The sequence below is a fragment of the Oryzias latipes genome, chromosome 1 (genome assembly GCF_053564925.1).
Source record: "Oryzias latipes strain Hd-rR chromosome 1, Olatipes_Hd-rR_3.1".
NCBI lineage: Eukaryota > Metazoa > Chordata > Actinopteri > Beloniformes > Adrianichthyidae > Oryzias > Oryzias latipes.
Window position 1 is genome coordinate 15948323 of NC_136237.1, and position 24130 is coordinate 15972452.

Consider the following 24130-nt stretch of genomic DNA (forward strand, 5'->3'; position numbering starts at 1 on the left):
GTATTTGTATTCTAATCAGGCGTTTATTCCGATTACTTTTGTCCTTGTAACCGCAACTAATGAGTTCACTTTACTGTTCTCAAATTGCCTCCACTGTCACCAGATCTCAACCCAAAAGAGCACCTTTGGGATGTGGCGGAATGGGATGGATGTACAGCTGACAAAACTGCAGCAACTACGTGATGCTCTCATGTCAATAAGGGCCAAACTTTCTGAGGAATGTTTCCAGTGCCTTGTTGAATCTATGCCACAAAGGATTAAGGCAGTTCTGAAGGCAAAAGTGTGTCCCTAATAAAATGGCTGGTGAGTGTATATCTCATAGAAATTATATTGGAACATTTTCTTGTGGAATTAATCAAATGTTTTGAAAAGATCTTAATAAAAAAAAAAAAAAGTAAAAAAAAAAAAAAGAAAGACAACACATTTCTGCCAATTATTTGATTTAGTGGACTTTACAGGGTTAAACTATGTTGATCAAAGGGGATTTCTGTAGTTAAGTGTTCCTATATGAATCAAGAAAAGTTATCAGACAAGTTTTTTTTTTCATCAGAATTATTCCTATACTTTCTTTCTCTTATTTTTGTTAATCTTACACTTAGTTACTGGTGTGGAAGAGGTTTTTTGCTAAATATTTAAATCAACATGTTTAGCCTTTGTACATGTTTTCAGTTTTTATTTCTGCTCCTGAAAGACAAATAATATAATATTATTTGTTAGTCTTAATATATTAAGAAAGACAAATATTAAAAAACAAAACATCCAGGAAGGGATGTGTGCAAAAGTAAAGAAGGGGAGATGGAGGCAGAGAAAGAGGTGGCAATTGAAGGGGAAGGAGGGAGGTGTGCAACCGCTTCCTGTAGTTGCATGCTCATCTGAGCTTTTAACCTTCCTCTTCGTGTCTGTTTCTATCATAGTACAGAGCACAGGCGAAGCGTAACAAGATGCAAGCTATCAAATGCGTGGTCGTTGGAGATGGGTATGTCGTTTTTTTTTGGCAACTTTTCATGTCACAACATCAGCTTGCATACAGAGTTTACCCATTTTAGGTTGGTTTAGCTAAAATCGATTGTAAACTCAGAGTTTATAACTGAAGCCTGTCAGGCACGGAGAGGGGTTAGATCAACTTCCGCTAAGATGAGGCAGTGTGATTTGGTGTTTCGTCAAAAATGTTTCTGTCACGGTATTTTTACCATTAAAGGCTCACTGAGTATCCAGTGTAACATGTAGATTTTTACTGGGGTTTTTGACAGCACTGATATGCAGAGAGTCCTGGATGAGCTGTGCAGGTCACAACATGCAGCAAAATCCTGTCATGGCAAACCATAGCACCCTTTTCTGAGAAGTGCTCAAAACTCAAAAATAGAAAATTAAAAGCTTGAATTACCTACATTACACTCTTAGTAATTACAATATGAAGTGAATTTATACAAAGGTTAAGATATTCTTTTATGTTTAAACATAAAACTTCACTGGTTTGGAATTAGACACTATTTTATCCCCTAAAGGCACAGTAATACGCATTACAACAGCAAATTGGTAAAATGTTAAACTATCTGAGGCGGCAGCACATTGATGCTGTAACGGCATTTCGCTCCGTGTTTAACTTCCTGTTGCATGTCTGATTTTAAAATGAGGCAGAAGGGGGAACAGTTTGTGGGCACACACAAAATTCGATGTTTGGAATAAAAAAATAGGCATAGCAGTTTTGTTTAAGCCATTTCATTCCACATAAGTGGTAGTAAACTATTTAGAAACAGCTTAAAATGTGTAGAAATGTGCCATTTGTGTGGTGTGGGTTAAAGTATAGAAGGAGGAAGTTGTTCATAAGGAAGTTTTCTACCCAGCTCTCTATTGTTCTGTATTGTCTTTCTGAATGTATTTTTAACAGGCTAAAGTAGACATTTCAAGCCAAGGAAACCCTAACCACAGAAGAATCAGATATAATACATGCACAAATTGATAATATATAGTTTACTGCTTTCAATCTGAAGTATGTGTTTAAAAAAAAATCATACGTCACGTGGTGAAAAGTATGGTAGCCCTGAAGTGTAAATTACACCAACAAATCACTCTATGCAAAAACATTTCAAAGATCACAAAAACAATTAAAAAAGCAAAACAAAAATAAAAAAAACAACATTACATTTTAGAAAACAAAATAAAATTCCAGAAACCAAAATGTAAAAAAATATTTTCAGAAAACAAAATTAATTTCCAGAAAACAAAATGAAGTGTTAAAAAATGAAACAATGAGAAATCAGAAATGGTAGATTATGGGACATCACTGAGTAGATAATGATATGCAGTTTTTCTTTCTGAGAAATAACATAAAAAATGTAAAAATCAAAAACAATAAATTAATAAACAACATCACAGATTTTTTTATATTACGCCTTTATACTTTCAAGTAAAAAAATGTGGGATCAAAAAACAATGAATTTCTATGCTATGATATTAGCAGATGTATATTGACAATTTTCTTTCACTAGTTCACTAGCTAGAAAATTTGTATGTATAACTATGACTAAAGGGAGTAAACAGTGGGGCAAAAGAAAAAAAAAAAAAACAAAGATATTTAATCAGCCTCCAAACATCACTTTTTCAGAGTTTATTTATTTATATGTATTTATTTTAACAAGAAAACTATTTCCTAGTAAAAAGTAGTCTATTTGAGTGCATTGCAAGTATACTTAGTCTCTACTAAGACTTTTTATTGGAAGTGACAGCTTGAACACGCAATGCTGAGGGCGGTGTGAACGTAGAATTATACTCAAGTTTATTTAATAAAATATAATTTAGCTGTACTTTTTGGCTTAGGGATGGTGTACATTTAAAACAGTCATTATGAAAAACTATGTGTAACTCTGTTGAAGTTATGGATAACGTATAGGAGCTCAATACCACAATTCTACTGCAACTATTCAGATGAGGCTTTTTATAGATTTAGCCTGAATGGGGAAGGAATTTTAGAATGTATCAAACAAGCAAAAAAGAAACTTTGTAAAATATCAAAAAGCAGAGATGCTCTTAGAGGGTAGGACCAGGGAAACGTTTGAGCACAAAAAGTGGCAAAGCTAAACAAAGCAAATTTAGAATCTTCTAGCATGTTTGCCATACTAAAACCAGGTAATGTAGGAATGTGACATACAGCAGCAGCTGATGGAACAAAAGACTCAAAACAAAGGAACATTTTTGTCAGTAAAGTCTTTCTTTACGCTTAGTTTAGCTGATTCCTCTTTTAACTGAGCCTTCTGAAAAATGTCAGTTCCTTTATGACTCAAGGTACCACAAAACAAACGTGCACCTGCACTTCTATATTTCAAAGAGCATTTGCAGACATTATAAGATGTTTTATTTAAAGTCTCAGCCTCAGTTTGTGCTTTGCATCTTGATACATTTATTCGCACCATGAATATAAAATCAAGCCTTAAATTACCTTGTGATCAGAAGCAATCTGGCCTTCACAAAGATAAAATACATTTTACTCGCACATACTGACAGTTCCTGGTTGGTATGAGTCACTGACAACACTACTAAGCCTTCTAACTGTACTGTTAAAATGATGACTTACTCAAAGACTTCTTTAAGTTCTATGTCATAATTACTCAACAAACTTGTCTTTTTAATATATTGCTTCTTTTTTCTCACAAGTTTATGTTTGTGAGTTAAATAAAAATACACTACATAAAATAATATTATCATAATTATGTTCACAATTTTTAATGCTTTATGATTCATTTTAATTTGTTTATGTGTTTACTAATCATGAGCTGGTGTTATGAACATTAGTTCGAATAAAAAAAGAATTTTCCTGAATGCTTTCTACAAATAATGCTATGCTTTGTTCGCTTTGCTAGTTTTTTTATATGCAAAAATATCAACTTGGACTCCACCATTGCAATATTCTTTATTTTAAAAGGGTTTTCTAAACTGCTTGAGTCTTGTGAATTTTAATCAGGGACACATTTACTCTGATTAGTTTACTCTGACATCTATGGAGTCCTATACTGTTCATAATTAAATAAATAAATATTTAATTAAATAAATAAATATGGCCTCATGCAAATACACAATCAACCAATAAATCTCTCATAAATATATAAAAAGATCATGAAATTGTGAAAAACCTGCACACTAATTTTAAATTAGCCATTATATTATGCAATATATTTCATTTTGCTTTAAAAACCTGTTCATTATTTTAAAACAGCATTTTAAAATATTCATTTTTAATCATGTGGAATATTATTATAATTCTGTCTTTTTTCAGAAGCTCATATTTCAAAATCAATATTTTCCAAAATAGCTTTGTTTTTATTTCATGTTGGTGTTTTTCAGAATGGCTTATTTATTTCATGAAGAGCTTTTTCAGGAGAATGAGTCTATCTGTCAATCAGTGAAAGTGGGCGGGGTCTAAACGATTATTGGCTCATCCATGGAAATCGACTCTTATTCCTCGATACCCGCTTAGCGGTGTACCAGTCAGAGAGATGACATATTTCAGCGATATCCGCGCGGCTTTGCTGACATTATAGATCAAATAGAGACAAACAATCTGTCTGCTGCACCAAACATAGACAACTCTGTTTTTGTAGTTTGAGGGTTTGTGTGGACCAAACCACATAGGAGCTCCGGTCGTCCACGTCTATAAGTCCCCCGTTGAAACACTCCTCATTCTTACGCCATTCACTCATAGCTCACATCGTGCCTCTGCCTCACACTGTGTGTTGGCTCGCGGGAGGCGAGCTGCGCAAAGCGGGACAAGCCTGCTCAGGCCTCCTGAACCTTATATTTTTCTATTTTCACTGAGACAATGATTATAATCAGGTCCTCTGATTTTATTTTTCGCTCCCGGGAATATGTTGAACCTTTCCTGGGATGACGTTTCTGACCGTGGTCGGAAAACGCAGCGGAGATCCAGGATTGATTGAGCAATTCTACAGCCAGGGCTTACTCCATAATCAGGCTCTGTACTTTGGAGGATACCTTTTTTTACTATTACTTTTCCGGGGGACTGGGCAACAGACCCTTAACTTGCGCTTACACATACACTCTCGCGCTGCCTGGGCGCTCTGATTTACACGTAATTTAAAGACGTAGTTGGAGTGACTGCAGGAGCTGAAGCATAGACTCTCTCTGGGATGATCTCATGAACTCAAACATGGAAACATTGTAATCCTGTGAAACTATTCAAAATAAATAAACCTAATCTTTTAACACTCCATGTACATTGTGCATCCATGCATTGTTACTGAGATAAGCACAGGCAACCGCTCCATGTGGCTATAAGGCTAAAAACATTAGCTGGTAGCCCATCCCACACGCTGCATGTTGCGTTCATGGAACTCCAGTTCATAGAAGTTTTGTGGAACTCCAACAACCACCCAGCCTAACTTAGACTACTACTAGATGTTCATGAGAAGATGAAAATTGCAGAACCGACCACAAAATCACCCGAATTATGCACACTCGCCCAAAGCCACTTTTGTCCTCAAATGTAGAACCAAAACTGCCCAATTTCGTGTAACACTGTGGATGTGTTGAGGTGCATACTCCCCCTAGTGTTGAGGAGAGTGCATTGCGCCGTCAAGTTTGGTGACGCATCTTCGATCGATGTAGTCAGGGTGCTGCTGCTCATGTCTGAGTTAAGGAGTAGCCAATCACAAAAGTGTCTCCGCCTTGTCTAGTTTGATTGACAGACAGACACATTCTCCTGAAAAAGCTCATCATGAAATAAATACGCCATTGTGAAAAACAGCAACATGAAATAAAAACAAAGCTACTTTGCAAAATATTGATTTTGAAATCCAAGGTTCTGAAAAAAGGCGTAGAATTATAATAATATTCCACATGATTAAAATGAATATTTTAAAATGCTGTTTTAAAATAATGGTTTTTAAAGCAAAATGAAATATATTGAATGATATAATGGCTAATTTAAAATCTGTTTGCAGGTTTTTCACAATTTCAGGATCTTTTTATATATTTATGAGAGATTTATTGGTTGATTGTGTATTTGCATGAGGTTATATTTATTTATTTAATTAAATATTTATTTATTTAATTATGAACAGTATAGGACTCCATAGACATCAACCACAGGATTCTGACCTTTCATAACAAAACCTGAAGTAAAGCATGTATTCTTTGTTTTTAATACAGTCCTTTTTGAGTTGCCAGGTTTGTCACAAAAACTCTGATTGGAAAAAAATTGTAACGACAGATAATTTAAAAAGTCAACCAACAGAGCAGTGCAGGTTTTTTTAATGACAAAAACGCACAGTCAGAATTTCTGTATAAATCTTTAAATAGCAAAAAAAAAAAAAAGTTTAATAATTGAACAATTAAAATAAGTGAAAAACTGTGGACATACGCAGTAAAATCAAATAAAGCATTAATTTGCTATCAACAATATTAACCAACCTGTCTGTGGGACTATAAATTGCTCCTGAGTAAAAGTCACAGCAGCAAAAAAATGAATTATTAAAAAGAAAAAATCGTATATAAGTTACTCTTGAGTATCAGTTGCACTTTCACATGTTTTATAACAAAATAAAAACAAGAACGCCCATTTCATCTTGAAAGGTAAATCACAATAATGGAATATATAATAATAGGCTGAATACATGCACGCTTTACTACAATAACACAATGATGCTTATTTAGCTTCATGAATCATCAACAAAATGTATATTAGCACAACATATAAACAATTATTACAATAACCATGCTGTAAATAACATGCTAACAAGTCAACTACACTCTTTATATCACTTTAAATAACTAAATCCATTGAATCCCTCATCCTCTGTGTCGCTTTGAAACAATTCGGCCAAGCCTGGCGTAAGGTTGAGCAGTGCTTCTTTTTCTTTTTCTGTATTGCTGTCAGTAGCAAACACTCATACACAAATACGGTAACATCTAGCGGTTGTTGCTGTTTACTAGTTGAAAAATCACAAATACATTCGACCTGCATATGAATCTGACCCCCGGCAAACTATGGAAAGAATAAAAAACATGACTTATATGGTAATAAGGGATGGTCCTGCGTCTTGCTGTAGAGAGGATCTTAAGCAATAAAGTCAACAAGTTTAGGAGAACTTGACCTTTTTAATCAAACTGGTTAACAAGTGACAAATTTCACCATAATATAGAAAAAAGTGTAATCTCACATGAAATTAATTAATTAATTGAGAACCTTCCATTAGGATGTAAGGAGTTTTGTGGTTAAAATGCGAATAATTTCCAGTCTTTCAGAAAGAAACTGCAGTGCTGATTTACCACACACTTTGATGAAAGTTTGCTGATGAGAAATGGCAGTAAATTTGTAGAACACTCTTAACCTCATCATAATAAATTCATATCATCTTTGATAAAAGCATTTCTGAGACCCCCTATCTCATTAGCATGACCCAAACTTACATGTTTTCTACCATGTAGTGCATAATCATTCCACTAGGGGCAGTAGAAGGGATTTCTTTCACTGCTCATTTCAGAATGGCTGCCTCCATGAAATCTCAGAAACACTTTTGGCAGGAAAAGGTTTATGGTGAGAGTAACTCATCTATTGTTATTCATTTTTTAAATGTTTACATGCTCCCTTGTCGATAATTGATTCTTAATATTTCAGTTCCACCAGGTTAAAAATATGTGGATCCAAAATGAGACAGTGGCGTTAATAAGGATCTTTTTTCAGGAACACTCATGTCAAGATTTTTACATCTTAAACCAACATTGTTGTGAGCAAAAACTTACAAGATCCCTCAACATGTCATGACTGAACTGTCAGTCTGCCCCAGGGCAGCTGTGGCCACATCAGTGAGGAACGACTGAGGAGTGAATGAAAAATGCACACACTTTATTTTGTGGATTTAAACAGAGTTATTATGCCGAAGAATATACATTTTCTGTAAAATCTTTTATGCAGTGAGTTTTACATGCTTGCTAACTGTTTGGAAACAGGTTTCCCCACATAAATGCAGCGTCATTGTGTATGTTGAAACTAACAGCTCATTTTGCAGTTACAGTGAGTCGGTTTTTCAGCCTGCTCTCCAAGCAGACTTAAAGACTCAGCTCAATTTTTAACATGTTATTAAAAAATTAGGGGCTGCACGGTGACGCAGTGGTTAGCGCTCTTGCCTCACAGCAAGAAAGTGTGAATGTGAGTATGCATAGGTGTGTGATTTGTGGCACTGCGACAGACTGGCGACCTGTCCAGGATGTCCCCGGCCTTCACCCATGGGTGGCTGGGATAGGCTCCAGCAGCCCCGTGACCCCGAAAGGGACAAAACGGTTAAGAAGATGAATGAATTATAGCAATTAAAACTTGTTTTTATGTCAGAGTCAGTGTTCTTGCAATAAAATGGTTTACGAGTGTGCAGTAAGGTAACCTAAAATGTCGTGCAATTGTAGATGCAGCGTGGATGACCGTTCAGCGGCAGCACAAAACATTAGCAGGTTACAGTTTGACTGTGGCTCATTTAGGTCAGAGAACATGTTGAATCATTTCCTGTGAGGACTAAATTGGAAATTGTGAATGTCTTTTACAGAAGTCAGTGTGCTTCTTCATAGATTGACAAAACTTGATAAAATTGAACAACTGTGGTGTAAACTGCAGACAACAATGATGTGCTGATGCTGTTTTGTTCCTCTCTGATGTGTCTCTATGTGTGTTTTGGTCTGTGCATTTCAGAGCTGTGGGTAAAACATGTCTTCTCATCAGCTACACTACCAATGCTTTCCCTGGGGAGTACATTCCTACTGTGTGAGTATAAGACACAAGTACACATCCACGTACATGTGCAAAGAAGAAAAATGAAAGTTTAGTTAAAGCACAAGTGACTCCAGACATTATTATTTTCAACATAGATGGATATACATGTAGGCTACATATTTTAACACCATTATAGTCCTTGGTACACTGAGAAAAAAAGAAAAAAACTTAAGCACATGCCACATTAGATGTCTGATAGTGTTGTTAGGGCCAAGTTTAGACTTGCTGCCACATGCAGGGGAAGGAAAACACAAAACGTCTTGAAGTCACGCCTGTTCAGAATTTAAATGATGGAAAACAAAAGGCAGGATTCTTACTGAATTACAACCTATTTAACCTTTGTTTTGATCCAACTGCAAACGTACTCTTCAAGCGTTGTTATAGATTAAATATAGTTTGGCATTTCAATACTTTGACTAAACTTTATTTGATACTTGAATCTCTATAAACATGGTTTTGAATCTTTGCAAGATATTTCATTACTTTTAAGTTATTTTAACTTATCTTTGCTCTTCACCTTTCCAAACTTTTTTCAAAATCATCACAGTCACGAATTTTTGTCTCATCAAGAGCTAGGATCTAGATTTATGGAAAATCTAAGGAAAATGAGTCAAAATCAGTTTGCTTTATACTTGGGACAACTGAAAAACTTGATTTAACACTCAAAAATACGGAGTCCATGTCCTGACATTAAAAAATTAAAATATGTCTCGTTCCCACAGATTAATTTCTTGTTCCCACAAATTAATATCTTGCGAAGCTGACTATTTCCGCGCGGTACCACGTAATAATTAGTTTGCTTTTTGTGAGAAAAGCGATCCAAATTGGAAAAAAATAACAAGAATTAAGGACTAAAAACTGGTTACTATTTATTTGTTTTGTAAGTGACCTTGGTATAAGCGGGTTAATGGCCTTTGGAGAATGCATTATAACTTTTTGAACCGTCCTCTGCCATCAGGCTTCCACGCCGTGCGTTAAAAAGTGATTATGCATACTTCGTCTGCCATTAACCCTTACGTAGCCTCCTAACCTTAAAGCGACTGCTAAAGAGTATGTTAATAAAAGACAAGTCCTGAATATTATTATTCGTATTCGATCCTAAACTACAATATCAGCTGGCTATCTGTCTACCGGCCAGCCACCTGCCCAAATGCCGCCATGACAAGCAAAAGAGCTCCACGGCAGAGCTAGTAGGAGCTATGTCCGGTGAATCGTATGGCAAAGCCGCAAGCCTAGGTATCATAAATCTTATGATATTTTTCTTATATTCATTGAGACAGTAATAAATTGATAATTCTTGTTTTTCTTTTACCTTTCTTGAATGAATGTGGGTCACAGAGACACGGAAGTTACTGCTGAAAGCGGCTTTTGCTCATTTCGTTCACACAAATTAATCATTTAGAGGGAACGAAATAGCATTTCGAGGGAACGTAATGTTATCTTGTGTGAACGGAATATTATTTTGTACGAACAAGATATTAATTTGTGGGAACAAGACATTAATCTCTGGGAACGAGACATATTTTATTTTTTAATGTCAGGCAGGGGCTCCGTACAAAAACACTCAAATTAAATTAAGGAGGTAATAAAGGAGGTTATATTTTTTCAGTAAAGGTTGACAGGTTAGACACTAGCATTCATTGTCATTAATTTGGAAGCAGAAATTTTGATTTATGTTTTAAGAATAAGTGCTAGTTGTAGATTTTATGAAAATGTATTAGGATGGGCCAACTTGTACAAAGATTGTATTCTCATTTTGTTCACAATAGATCACAATAGTATTGAGTAATTTCTGCTTATTACACTAGTTATTGTTTTTTTTTTGTCACTGTTTTCAGTTAGATAGAATTTCAAAAAATACAAATACAAAACATTTATTTCGAACTAGCAAAATATGTTAGGCTGCATAGCATTATATTAAAAGTAATTACATGTCACTGTTTGCTTTTTTCTACTTAAAACTTCCTTTTTTAATGCCTGTGTAAAACTCCTTTTTTTCGATTTTGATATCTTAAGATTTCTTAAGGAAAAATGATTTGCTGCATGGAAAGATAATTTTTCTAATTTCTAGTGATTTTAGTAGGATTTGTGTTCTTTTTGCATAACCCTTTTTGCAGTGGCACAATTGAAAGAATCAAATATCAGATTTTAACCTTAAGAAAAGCACAAAACCACAATAAAAATATTTTATCTGCATGACTGGAATTGTTTTGACTACAGTTCTGTTTTTTGTTGTTATTTTCAGCAAATATAAATATTTTTAAGAATATATAATGTTTCTCTTAGGTTAAAATAGACTGCTTAAAGACGTTTTTAAATACAGCATGGTTATGAAAACAGCTGTGAGAACAAATGCTAAACTTGAGTTTAGCACTGAATCTCCACAAGACATTTTAAATATTCAATCTATTTAAAAATTCAAAGCAATTAAAAAGTAATTAAATAAATGGATGTAAAGGACTCAACAAGATTATTTGATTTATATTTCTTATTTCAAGAAAAAAACTTAATAAGACTTATTTTGAACAAAATTGCTTGTTTTCAGTGTTTGTGTATATTTCTTGCATTCCTGAACAATTACATTGAAAACGTTTAAGTTTGGACCTAAGTGAAAAAAAGACTCAATAAGTTGCCAAACTTAGTCCAAAGCCCTTTTCAGACTTTGCATGTAGTTATTTATCATTATACTTCCGTTTTAGTTAAAAAAAAAAAAAATATATATATATATATATATATATATATATATATATATATATATATATATATATATATATATATATATATATATATATAATTTTTTTAAACTTTAAAAAGCAGTTGTAAAAGTGTTTAGGTGACACTGAAGTAAGTCTGAAATCTTAATAAGTCTACACAAATCTGAGTGTATATTTTCTAAATAGATGCTGTGATGCCTTCTTAAGACACCAAACAGTATATTGTTCTCAACTAAAATAATATTTTGGGCCTCAGTTTGATTGATCAGTTTGATGATTAATCAAACTGATAAATCAAAATCACTGAATTTTCCCTAACAGCATCAAAGGTTATTTCTTAATTCTATGTACTTTAGGGGCTCGGAGGTAAAGAAAGAAACACAAATTTTAGTTTTCGCATTCATTTTATACATGAGCTTCAAAACTTTGGTTATTTATTTTGACCACAAGAGGGCAGTGTTAGTTAATTGTAGATTGTGAAGATGTTCCCGTTTTCAGTGAAAACATGCAGGAAAAAGCTGATAACTTGTGAAACCTAACATTGTTCCATAAATTGTCGATTTTAACATGATTGAGTGTTTAAATGTTTTTTAAGTTTTGTGATAAATGAGTAATAAAATAATTGACTTTCTTATGCCCTACAATGCATACTTATGCATACAATTTTAATTATCTTGTTTTCTGCAACATGAGGTGTCTTTTATCAAATCCCAAAGGACCAATGACTCATAGTGGGGCTTTTTGTTGCAATGACAATCTGTTATCACTAATGAATAAACCATTTAATTATTCAAACAACCACCTGACTTATTGCTGATCTTCTGTGCTTCTGACAGCTTTGACAACTACTCAGCTAATGTGATGGTGGACAGCAAGCCTGTAAACCTGGGCCTGTGGGATACAGCAGGACAGGAAGATTATGACAGGCTCCGCCCATTGTCCTACCCACAGACGGTACACTTTCATTCCACACATGCACATATGCACATTTTTCATAAGGAAGCACTGTTCTTTTTGTCCCTGGCTGTTGAATCTGAACCAATCTGTGAAAGAGACATTTTGTTCCTAGTCTCCAGAGGACAGTTAAAAAAAAAAGTTCACAATTGTTTAAAAAAGAAAACTTTTTAAATATAGTTATTAACAAGAAAATAACTTTTTAGGTTTACTGCTTTTACTTTTATCCAAGTATTTTAGTTTAACCTAAAAATTAAAGAAGTGAATTTAAAGGTTTTTTTTATTTTTGTTTTCTGCCTATCACAACAAATTTGGCTCAAAAATATTTGCAGCAGCTACTCAGATCTCTCTGTCTCTCCATGCAGGATGTTTTCCTGATCTGTTTCTCTCTGGTGAGCCCTGCCTCTTATGAAAATGTCAGAGCTAAGGTGAGTCTCAAGTAGCCCCCCCTTTTTTTTTGTAAAACCTTGACTTCATCCACCTGATCATGGATGAAACAAAAATAATTAAGGACAAAAGTGTTTCAACCAGGAGGGTGTGTCCAAAATAAAAATAAAAAATTGTGTTGAAATAGAATAATACACAGAAATAACTAAGGATCTCTTAAAACACTTTTATTTTCTATCTAATTTATAGACCAATTGACTGAATGTTCACTATGTTAAAACAAAGTGTCTGTCATTATTCTACAATAGAACATTTTGCATATTTTAATTTAAAAAGTGTTACATTCAGGATGTTTCAACTAAAGATTAGTCAATCTATCACATTAAAACGTTATTAAGTTATTGTGTCTTATATGAAGTGAAAAAATGTATTACTTAACTACAAATTAGGCCAATTCAGGGCATACTTGAAGTAGATCCATATTTAGTCTTTACTAAAATTGAGGCAGTATACTTGAAGTTTATTTTTTTTACACCATCTAAGCTTAAACTGTTCCAGTTTAGTCTGAAGAAGTACAGTCAGGACTGTAAATATTTGGACAGAGACACATTCTTTCTCATTTTGTCTCTGTATATTACCACAGTGAATTTTAAATAAAACAACTCAGATGCCATTGAAGTGTAGACTTTAAGCTTTCATTCCATTGGTTGAACATAAAGATTGCATAAAAGTGTGAAAAACTAAAGCATTTTTTAAACACAATCCCTTCATTTCATGGGCTCGTAAGTAATTGGACAAATAAAATAACTGAAAACAAAATGGTCATTACTAATATTTGGTTGAAAACCCTTTGTTGGCAATGACAGCCTGAAGTATTGAACTCATGGACATCACCAGATGCTGGGTTTTCTGCAGCGGCTTTCAGTTGCTGTTTGTTTGTGGGCCTTTCTGTCTGAAGTTTAGTCTCCAACAAGTGAAATGCATGCTCAATTGGGTTAAGATCAGGTGACTGACTTGGCCATTCAAGAATATTCCACTTCTTTGCTTTAATAAACTCCTGAGTTGCTTTGGCTGTTTGTTTTGGGTCCTTGTCCATCTGTATTATAAAAACGCCGCCCAATCAGTTTGGCTGCATTCACCTGGATCTGCGCAGACAGTATGTCTCTGAACACCTCAGAGTTAATTCGGCTGCTGTGATCCATAGAAAAGACAATGATCCTACATTTGTGTACTCATACAGACCTATAAGCCCTTTAAATGTTGATACTAAAATTCTGGCAAAAATTTTAAGTAAGAGATTAGAGTCAGTGCTACCTACACTTATCCATGCCGATCAAAATGGTTTAGTTAAAAATAGACAGCTATCTAAAAACCTTTGTTGTCTCTTTAATATCATCTTTACAAGAGGTGAAAAGCCCACACCTGAATTACTCATCTCATTGGATGCGGAGAAGGCCTTTGATAGGGTGGAGTGGTCTTACCTCTTCTTTGCCCTTTCAAAATGTGGTTTTGGAGACAGTTTCATCTCCTGGTTTAAATTATTATATGCTTTTCTGGTCGCCTCTATTCAAATGAATGGCTACAGATCAGAGTACTTTCCACTTGCCAGGTCCACAAGACAGGGCTGCCCATTATCCCCTTTACCTTTTCCTATTGCAATTGAGCCACTTGCAATCTCTTTACGCACTTTAGAGGACTATACAGGCATTGTAAGAGCTAAATGAGAACATAAAGTTTCACTTTATGCTGACGATCTGCTGTTATACATCTCAAATCCTAGCATTTCTTTTCCAAGCATAATGAGAAAACTAGCATTCTTTGGCTATAAGATAAATATAAATAAAAGTATAATTTTTCCAATTAATGACACCCGGGTCAATAGATCTGGAATTCCCTTCATGATTTCATACCAATTTGCATATTTGGGAGTTACAGTTACCTCATCGGTAAAAAAACTTTACAACCAAAATTTCGCCAAACTAGCAGAACAAACCACAAGTGACCTTGAGAGATGGTCTTTTCTTCCACTCTCTCTTGCCGATCGTGTGGGGGTGATTAAAATGACAGTGCTGCCCACATGTTTTTTATGTTTCAATCTATTCCTCTCCACCTAAGCAATTGTTTCTTCAAAAAACTAGACAAGAGAATACTGGAATTCATTTGGAATAAGAAAGTCTCTTGGATTAAACGGTAGTTTCTACAAAGACCAAAATCCTCAGGAGGAATGGGCTTACCAAATTTTCAGCTTTATTATTGGGCTTGTAAACTTAAAAATATCTCATTTTGGATCACAGAGAAATTTCCAAACTGGATGGAGATAGTACAGAACCATTGCAACCCTTCTTCCCCTAAGGCATTTTTTTTTTGCAGACATAACTACAATATCACTAAAAAAGATTAAGGATTTGGTTGTATCTCATACAGTCAAAATATGGAAACAGATTGTGCATCATTTTGGTCTCCAGGCAAATCCATTGTCAGGCCCTATTGTTAAAAAACATTTGTTTTCTCCTTCAATGAAAAATGTTAATTTTGCTGACTGGTATGATCGTGGACTGCGTGTTTTCAAAGATCTTTATATTGATGGTTTGTTTTCATCATTTGATCTAGTAGTTGAAAGACAAATATAACTTGCCTAATACTCACTAAAGTTTTTGTTAGGCACAACTCTCCAAATTACCCACAACTCCCAGAGGAATCTGTTACCGATTCATTATTCTTGAAAGACCCTGCGACTAGAGGAGGAATCTCACATTTGCATAATAAACTGAGCCACCTCAATGGCCACAGCACTTTGCAGCACTTGAGGGAGCTCAGAAGAAATATTTCAGAAGAGCAATGGGATCTAGCTTTAGGCTCCACACACACAACCTCAATCTGTGCCAGGCATGGTTTGATTCAGTCTAAGATAATACACAGGCTCCACGGTACAAGGCTCAGACTGAGTAAGATATTCCCTGTCGTATACTGTGAGCCTGTCCACAGTATACGCTGTGGACAGGCTCCAGCATCTTTGTCGCACATGTTTTGGGGTTGCTCTAAGCTGTCAAACTTTTGGTCTGATGTTTCTCTGACACTAGCTGCGTTTACATGGACAAAAGTAATCAGAAAGAATGCCTGATTGGAAGAAAAATGCGTCATGTAAACACGCCGTTCGGAATACTCTACCCCAATCAGACTTGTTGGGATCACAATTTCTTTCCGATCAAGATAGGTGGGTTATGCCGATTGTTTATCTGATCGAGTTGCATGTAAACAGTTCATTCCGATCGTGTGTCACTACTGCTCTGGTTTTACGTCACGCATAGAAGGTGCGGTGCTTAAGAGAAAGCTTTGGAGCGCGAGTGAACCGTGCCTGTGAGCAGAGCATCCAGAGTTATAGCTTTGTGTTTGCAGGCAGGGCGGTGGTGCTTTGGTGCATGTGCACTCCAAGGGGGAGGCTTCCGACCCGCCGCTCTGGGTTAGCGGCTGCCGGACTCAGGAGAACCTTGTGTCCGAGCAGAGCTTGGGCAGCCAGCTCACACAGCGGCTTTCGGGTGGTGTGTGAGCTTTTCAAACAAAGCAAAAAGGCTGCTCAGTCCTTAGAAAGCGTTCAAACAATCACGTGGATTTGTGTTTCCAGTCGTGTCCCGACAAAATAAAGGCTGATGTTTATTCCCACATATTTATGTCCAGCCAAGATGCAGATTGCGGCATTTCCCACATGGACTTTATGTTCGTCAAAAGCTAAATGTTGTTAGCCCGTGTTAGCCTTCTCCTAACCCTTCTTCCTGCTCCTTTCTTCCACAAAAAAAAAAGCACTGACCACACGGATTAAAATTGAAGTGATGAGGGAACAGGCGCTTCATGACATTAATAAAAGCACATTAAGAAGATCATCTCGTATATTACCGAGCAGCTGCATAAATGTATATGGCAGCTCACTTTGTTTACAGTGGGACTCATTTCTTCTTCAGGTATTTTCAACACTATTGCGCATGCCCAAATGATTTATTCCGACCGATAGTGTGACTATGTGAACATTCGTTCTAATTGGAAAAAGTTTTTCTAGGCCCATGTACACGGTTGAATTTTAATCCGACCACTGATCCGATCAAGATATTTTGCACATGTAACCTGTAATGTAACATGTAACATGTAATTATTTTTTTTGTCTTTTTTATTTCATATCTACATTATTCATTTTTTTCTTTCTTGTAATTTGTTAGTGTTGTCTGTTTTGAAAATATGTTAAAAACCCAATAAAAGGAAAAACATTTTTTTTTTAAACCCTTATAAATAAATTAAAATAAGAGGGAAATGTAAAACTACTTTACTCAAAAAACTGCAGTCACTTGCCTCATTTTACATAATGAGGCAAGAGAGCTTATTTTCCATTAATATTGTATTTTTATTTTTGTTGTAGTGCTTGTCAGATTTGAATGTCTGCCGTTTGATTTGCATCCCTTTCCTCATTCGGGAGTGCACTACTGTTCTGCGCCAATCTTTCGCTGTCAAGCTAACTTATGCTGTGAGTGCACATCCTGCTCTTGACTACAGAAATGATTATTTATCGTCATCTTTTTAATGGACAATAAATCCAACGCCGTCAACCACATTCCTAGGGATGAGAATGTCCGCAGCCCCATCAGTAAATGGGAAGTGACGAGGCGGACGGAGTGGTGAGAGTGTGGAAAGTCCAAAGGCCCAAAAAGCTTTTCTGGTTCTTCTAATGAGATTCCTCTTTAAAATGAATCGTAGTGGAGTGTCAAGGCCATTAAAGCACTCTCTCTGTTGAGGAAATATTCAGATACATGTAAAACCAAATTTATTAGTGAACTCTCATCTTAATATTTGATTGAAACAAATGTATCTGTTCAGCCAAATGAAATAACCAAAAACCAATGACTATTATTTTGTATTAATGTATGAAATCATTACAAAAAATGTAATACAGTCTTGTCATTTTGATGATTAAAGCCTATAGATGAGAAGGAAGGGGGGAAAAAAGGGAAAGGGAAAAAAAAAGACTTCATTGGGCTGCTTCTGTCCTGTGTCACGTCGTCAATAAACACTAGTGTCCCAGTGCCACTAGCAGCCATGCACGTCCAGGCCAACACACTGCCTCCACAGTGTTTTACTGATGATGTAGTGTGCTTTGGATCATGAGCTTCTCCACGCCTTCTCCATACTTTTCTCTTGCCATCATTCTGGTAGAGGTTGATTCTGGTTTATTCTATCCAAAGAATGTTTTTCCAGAACTGTGCTGGCTTTTTTAGATGCTTTTTAGCAAAGTCCAATCCAGCCTTCCTATTCTTGAGGCTTATGAGTGGTTTGCATCTTGCAGTGTACCCTCTAAATCTTCTTTCATGCAGTCTTCTTTTTATGCTAGACTTAGATATTGATACGTCTATCTCCTGGAGAGTGTTGTTCACTTGGTTGGCTGTTGTGAACGGGTTCCTCTTCACAGTGGAAATGATTCTGCCATCATCCACCACTATTGTTTTCTGTGGATGTCCAGGTCTTTTTGCGTTTCTGAGTTCACCAGTGCTTTCTTTCTTTCTCAGGATGTACCACACTGTTGATTTTGCCACTCCTAATACTGTAGCAATTTCTGTTTTCTCAGCTTAATGATGGCTCCTTTCACCTGCATGGAGAGCTCCTTTGACCGCATGTTGTCAGCAAAATCTTCAAAATGCAAGCACGAGTCCTCTAATCAACTTCAGGCCTTTTATCTGCTTCACTCATAATGACATAACAAGGGAATTGGCCACACCTGCCCATGCAATAGCATGGAAGTCATCTGTCCAATTACTTACAATCCCATGAAATGAAAGGATTTTTATGCAATCTTTTTGTTCAACCCATGGAATAAAAGCTGAAAGTCTGCACTGCAATGGCATCTGAGTTGTTTTATGTAAAATTCACTGTGGTAATGTACAGAAACAAAATGAGAAAGAACGTGTCTCTGTCCAAATATTTATGGTCCTGACTATATTTAGATAGTATACTTCCCACTCGTAGATGGTCTTTTGCATATTTGCTATTCTCATTTTTTAGTGTACTGAATAAAATGAAGTGCAAGTGTGTTACTTTTTGCTAGGAGTTGCATTCGCCCCACCCTATGATGGGTTGCAATAATCCCCATAATCCAGCACAGAACTAATCTGGAACAGAAATTGGATTAATTTAAAATTAAGCAAATATACTTGTATAGGTTTAGAGTTTTTTTTTATCTCTAATCAGATTGAATCTCGGTAAATTACTTTACACATTTCCTGAAATTGAGACACAAAGAGGTTGTGCACTGTTTAAAGTAGCCACACAACATGAATTATTGACCTTTGACCATTGTTTAAACTCTCAATTTAAATTAAATTTGTGTCTCCCTTTTGATTCTTTTTTCATGATGGTCAAGACAACTTTTTTTTGCTTTTTTCCGTTTGGTACAGGATCATTATCTACATTTCATTGGAAAAGTAAAATCCACATATTTCCGGAAAGAATTAAACAAAAAGAGCAGGAGTAGAAGTTCATGTGTAAGAAAAAAAAGCTAGTGGTTAAAGAATAAAGCTTATCTCAGATTTTTTTCAGTAGCTAAATCTATAGTTATTTAACCTTTGTTTTTCTCCCTTGGCTTCTGATAAACTAAATAACATCCTACCATCTTTTCAAATATGACTTCTGGTATTTTAAATATACTGTAAAATACATTGAAAGTTATTTATTTAGCTAAGAGAATTAAATGCAGAAAATCTACAAACTGTTAGCCAGGAAAAATCTGGAAAAGGAGAGGAAGTCCAAATAGTTAAAAAAATTCAAACACATTTACTTTCAGTCTTTAACGTTTAAGCACGCCATTACCAGACTTACATTTAGTTGTAAATAAAAAATAAAGAAAAATTAGGAAAATGTTCCATGTTTGTTTTTTCATGTCCTTAATTTGCAGTGGTACCCAGAGGTTCGCCACCACTGCCCTTCCACACCAATCATCCTGGTGGGCACCAAGCTGGATCTGAGGGATGAGAAAGATACGATTGAGAAGCTAAAGGAAAAAAAACTGGCACCAATCACCTATCCACAAGGCTTAGCTCTGGCTAAGGAGATTGGTCAGTTATACTCAATATTGTTTCAGCTCTGTTTTTTTTTTTAAATAAATATTTGTGATCTGATCTGTGATTTAATATGTTTACATGTATAACACTCAACCCTGTAACTAAAAATGTGCTTTTTGAAGAAAAATATAAAGCTTTTAATATATACGTATTTGATGTTTTATGGGACAAATTCATGTTGATTTAGATTTTACTTTGGAGCTTAAAAAAATGAATTAAAGCCTGAGTGGTGTTGTATGCAAGCAATAGCCACCCCCTCCTGATCTGCCCTCATTGGCTTTAGTGGCTGCTACACACCCCTCACTCTACCCTTCTGCCACTGCTACTTTAAACCCCACTTTTTTCAAAATGGCAGCCAGGTAGTGACGAACAGGTCTAAAAATAATTTTGAAGAATTGCCAAAAATAAATGTTTGGATTTCCTTGGCAACAGAGGGTTTTGTTAATCACGCCCACATTCCATTGTATGTCATATAATTTCGTTCCGCTTGAGCCAAGGATTCATGTATTATTTTTTGTGATAATGTTCCAGTAAAAACTGTGTGAGCAACAGGCGAACACCACTTTTGTGAGTTTGCCACACTTACACTGTCCAAAATCTACAACTTCTAAATCCAACCTTTTTTTTACCCAAGTAGCTTCCCAGTAATGCTCAAAAAGTTAAAAGGCGATAGATTAAATTCTATTGGAGGAGTTTAAAATTGTAGGTTTGTTTAAAAATTCAAGATTGTAGCTGCTTCTCATGGTCAAAGAAACTTTGGTGGTGGTCGTTGGTGTGTGACATTTTGTAAAGATCACCCAAACAAAGCTTGTCCTTTCCCATACATGTGCAAAAATATGAAAATCACCAAAGTTCAAACTTCGGCATGTAGTAGCCATCAAGCCGTAGAACCTGTGTCCATACTATGATAAAAACTTTGTTTGGATATGGCTGACATGTTGGTTTTGTTTCATTACTGAATGTTCAATTTCTTTTTTTTTTGGCCCCTTATTAGATTTTGGCCCAATTCTTTATTTGTTTATTTTTTACAATTTCACCTGCTGTGATTTCATCATTTTTGAGGGAGGGGTCATTCACTGTGTCAAAAATGCATTTTACCAGGTACTAAATATGTGCAAATTGTAGTGAGTTTTTTAGTATGTGTGTGTGTGGGAGGGGGGGGGGGGGGTGACATTTTTTGCTTAAAGGCGCAGTAACAAAAAAGAATTGCTAAAACAATCAAATGTACTTATTTTGGTTTTTCTATGTTTTACCTGTTTTTGTCTTGTTTATTCTAAGAGAATTTGTTACAATTTTCTGAGGTTTACTGTGTGTTTGCATATGGACACAGATGCAGTGAAGTACCTGGAGTGCTCAGCACTGACCCAGCGTGGCCTGAAGACTGTGTTTGATGAAGCCATCAGGGCTGTGCTTTGCCCTCAGCCGGCCAAAGTAAAGAAGGCAAATTGCTTAATGCTGTAAATGGTAAGTGCAACATTATCCCTGAGAGGCAGGAGGAGAAATAAAAGGTGGAGAAATAAAACACATGCATTGACTGTGAGAGATGACTAGTGATATTTTAATGATTCAGGTTGAGAGGTTACAGGCTAGAAATAGTTGGGGTCACCTCCGTGTCTGGGCTCTGAAACTCAGTACCTTGAGAGGGGTTGGAGTTAACCCTGGTGGATGAGAGAGTCATGTCCCTTTGTCTTCAGGTGGGGGAAGGGTCTCTGACTGTGGAGCTGTTCCCAGTACATGATGGACTCCGGCAGTTCTGTTCATAGTTTTTATGGACAGAATTTATAGGCGCAGCCATGGGCCGGAGGGGGTCTGGTTTGGGAACCACAGGATTTCCTCTCTGCTCTTTGCTCTGCTCTTTGATGTTGTCCTGCTGGCTTCACAGAGCCGGGACCTCCAGCATGCATTGGGGTGGTTTGCGGCTGGGATGAGTCATGATTGCTAAATCTTTGATTTCTATCTTCATTCCAGTACTCACATATGGTCATGAGCTATGGGTAATGACTGAAAGAGCAAGGTTCCGAATACAAGCAGCTGAGATGAGCTTCCTCCGTAGGTTGGCTGGGCGCTCTCTTAAAGATAGGGTGAGAAGGTTTTTCACCCGCAAAGAGTAAAGCTGCTTCTCCTCCACATTGAGAGGAGCCAGTTCAGGTCGCTCGGGCATCTAGTCCGAAAGCCTCTTGGATGCCTCCCCGGGGAGGTGCTCCGGGAATTTCCCACTGGGTGTGGGCCCCGGGGGAGACCCAGGACATCCTGGACTGGAGAGACTGTGTGTCTTGGCTGGCCTGGGAATGCCTCTGGGTCCCCCCAAGAGGAACTGGTAGAAGGGGCCGGGGTGAGGGTAGTCTGGGAATCTTTGTTTAGACTGCGATGTCCTGGATGAGCGGAAGAAGATGGATGGATGGATGTTAAACATACATTCTTGAACGCATGTTTATCCCATGGCATTCACACTGGACAAGCAGGGAGGAATTTCTTCTTTTGCTATTGTTTTCTATCGCATGTCGGCCACCTACAGTTGGAAAAGGCTTAGTGTGAAATGTCAAAACGGTGCAAATCTTGTGAATCTTTCTTCAGGCTTTCTTTCACAGCTCTATTCCTGTATGTGAAAGACTTGTGCCCGGACAATTGAGCAATTAATAATTTCTCCTCCATGATAAGTTTTCAAACAGTTGGCACTTATGTGAATCACTGCCAAATCCGAGTCCCTGATTGGTCAAAGTTGGACCTGGGTTAACTTTTAATGCATGTTCAATAGCCGTACATTTGTTTGAAGAGCCAGTGGGGGAGTAAGAACATTTCATATGGACGGTTGGGAGAAGAACAGAAGACTTTAAATTAAGTTTTTTTTTTTTTTCATTTGTGATGTGCTGTTCACATTTGCCACTCTTCGAAACAGTTTTACAATTGTTATCGTTATTAAGTTAATAGAGCAGTTGTAATTATATTTTTTATTTTTTTGGCTGATGTTTATAAGTGCTTAAAAAGCTTGAATTTGTGATTTTTTTAAATCTTATCAAAATGATACTAATATTGACTCAGAAATTGGAGAGTTATTGGGGGAGTCCATTTTTTCTTTTTTTTTGCCTCTCCTTGCCTCCTTGTAGCTCCGCCCCTGCATAGAGCCCAAAAATGGTCAGAGAAAATTGCATAACCACGCATGAACATAAAGGTTTTAAACGCCGGAGCCTTAAACACATATTTTATGGGTTTACATAGAGTTTTTATTGGAAGTGGTGGCTTGAATGTGCATTGCCGAGGGCAGTGTGAACATAGCTTAACATAAACACCTTGACGTCTATTGATGCAAAAATGCAGCAAACCACTTTAGCTGCAAAATAACTTTCACTTAGCATCTATTTGAAAGCAAAAAATATAAGTGAAATTTATTTTAATATAAATTAATAATAAATTTATTTTCTCCTAGCTGAAAATAAATGCAGGCTTTAAGGAGTTAGTGGGCCTTATGGATCTCTGTTCTAACCTGCTTTTATGGTCTTCTTTTTAGATTCATTCGGTACCAAAGAGGAGTGAGAAGAGGACTGTGGATGTTGAGTTTAAATGACATGTAACTCTTTTATAACATCTCTACTAGAAGGTTTCAATAGGAGTCCACTTGTTAAAATATTATGCCTTTGCTTTCTTATTTACTTTAAAACTTTATTAATTTGCTTTGAATGGTCTGCTATGAGTGAGCATTGAAAAATGATGTCAAAAATTAGAAAGTTTCTGTTATATCTGTTGGTTTGCAAAAGAACGGGAGCAAAAGTAACAGACCAGAAAAAAATTGATTTATAAAGAAAAGCATTGTGAAATACAATTTCTGGCACATTAAATCAGTGTTTTAATTAATTTATGTTATGCTGAATTATGCTGAACAAGGAAAAGAAAATCAAATTATTTGCTACATGAGAGAATGCAACAAAATCCTGCTTAAAATGCAAAAAATATTATTATTTGTGGGAATGTTGAAATAAAATACTGTATACTATAACATAAAAATATCCATGATCACTTGGTGCTCTTTCTTAAAGCAACCCTACCTTTTTCCTTTTGTTTTATGACTCCATCAGGAAAGAGTGAGCTCAGTCCTTCTGAGGTAATGCTAAAGTAACATATTGCTGTTTTAACCCCTTCTACTAGCATGATCAATCTTACTTGGCTTTTCCCAAAGGCCAAACCATTATGGCAATGATATCAGTCAGACTAAT

The 24130-nt window shown here is 36.0% G+C and overlaps 1 protein-coding gene across 1 annotated transcript; it reads left to right on the forward strand.

The window, feature by feature from the left end:
* Positions 1–830: 830 nt before the first annotated feature.
* On the forward strand, positions 831–23921 carry rac2 (Rac family small GTPase 2). The gene is made up of 7 exons (XM_023959004.2): positions 831–976; positions 8693–8764; positions 12324–12441; positions 12807–12869; positions 19757–19916; positions 21253–21386; positions 23428–23921. The coding sequence occupies exons 1-6, from the start codon at positions 942–944 to the stop codon at positions 21381–21383; spliced, it is 579 nt and encodes a 192-aa protein (XP_023814772.1). The 5' UTR covers positions 831–941; the 3' UTR covers positions 21384–21386; positions 23428–23921.
* The last annotated feature ends 209 nt before the right edge of the window (positions 23922–24130 follow it).

Bases quoted from the DNA above. Each gene is read 5' to 3' on its own strand.
- rac2 (XM_023959004.2), top strand. From the start codon at position 942: ATGCAAGCTATCAAATGCGTGGTCGTTGGAGATGG. The intron at 12,442-12,806 runs GTACACTTTCAT...CTCTCCATGCAG, and splicing joins CATTGTCCTACCCACAGACG to GATGTTTTCCTGATCTGTTT. The intron at 19,917-21,252 runs GTCAGTTATACT...ATATGGACACAG, and splicing joins AGCTCTGGCTAAGGAGATTG to ATGCAGTGAAGTACCTGGAG.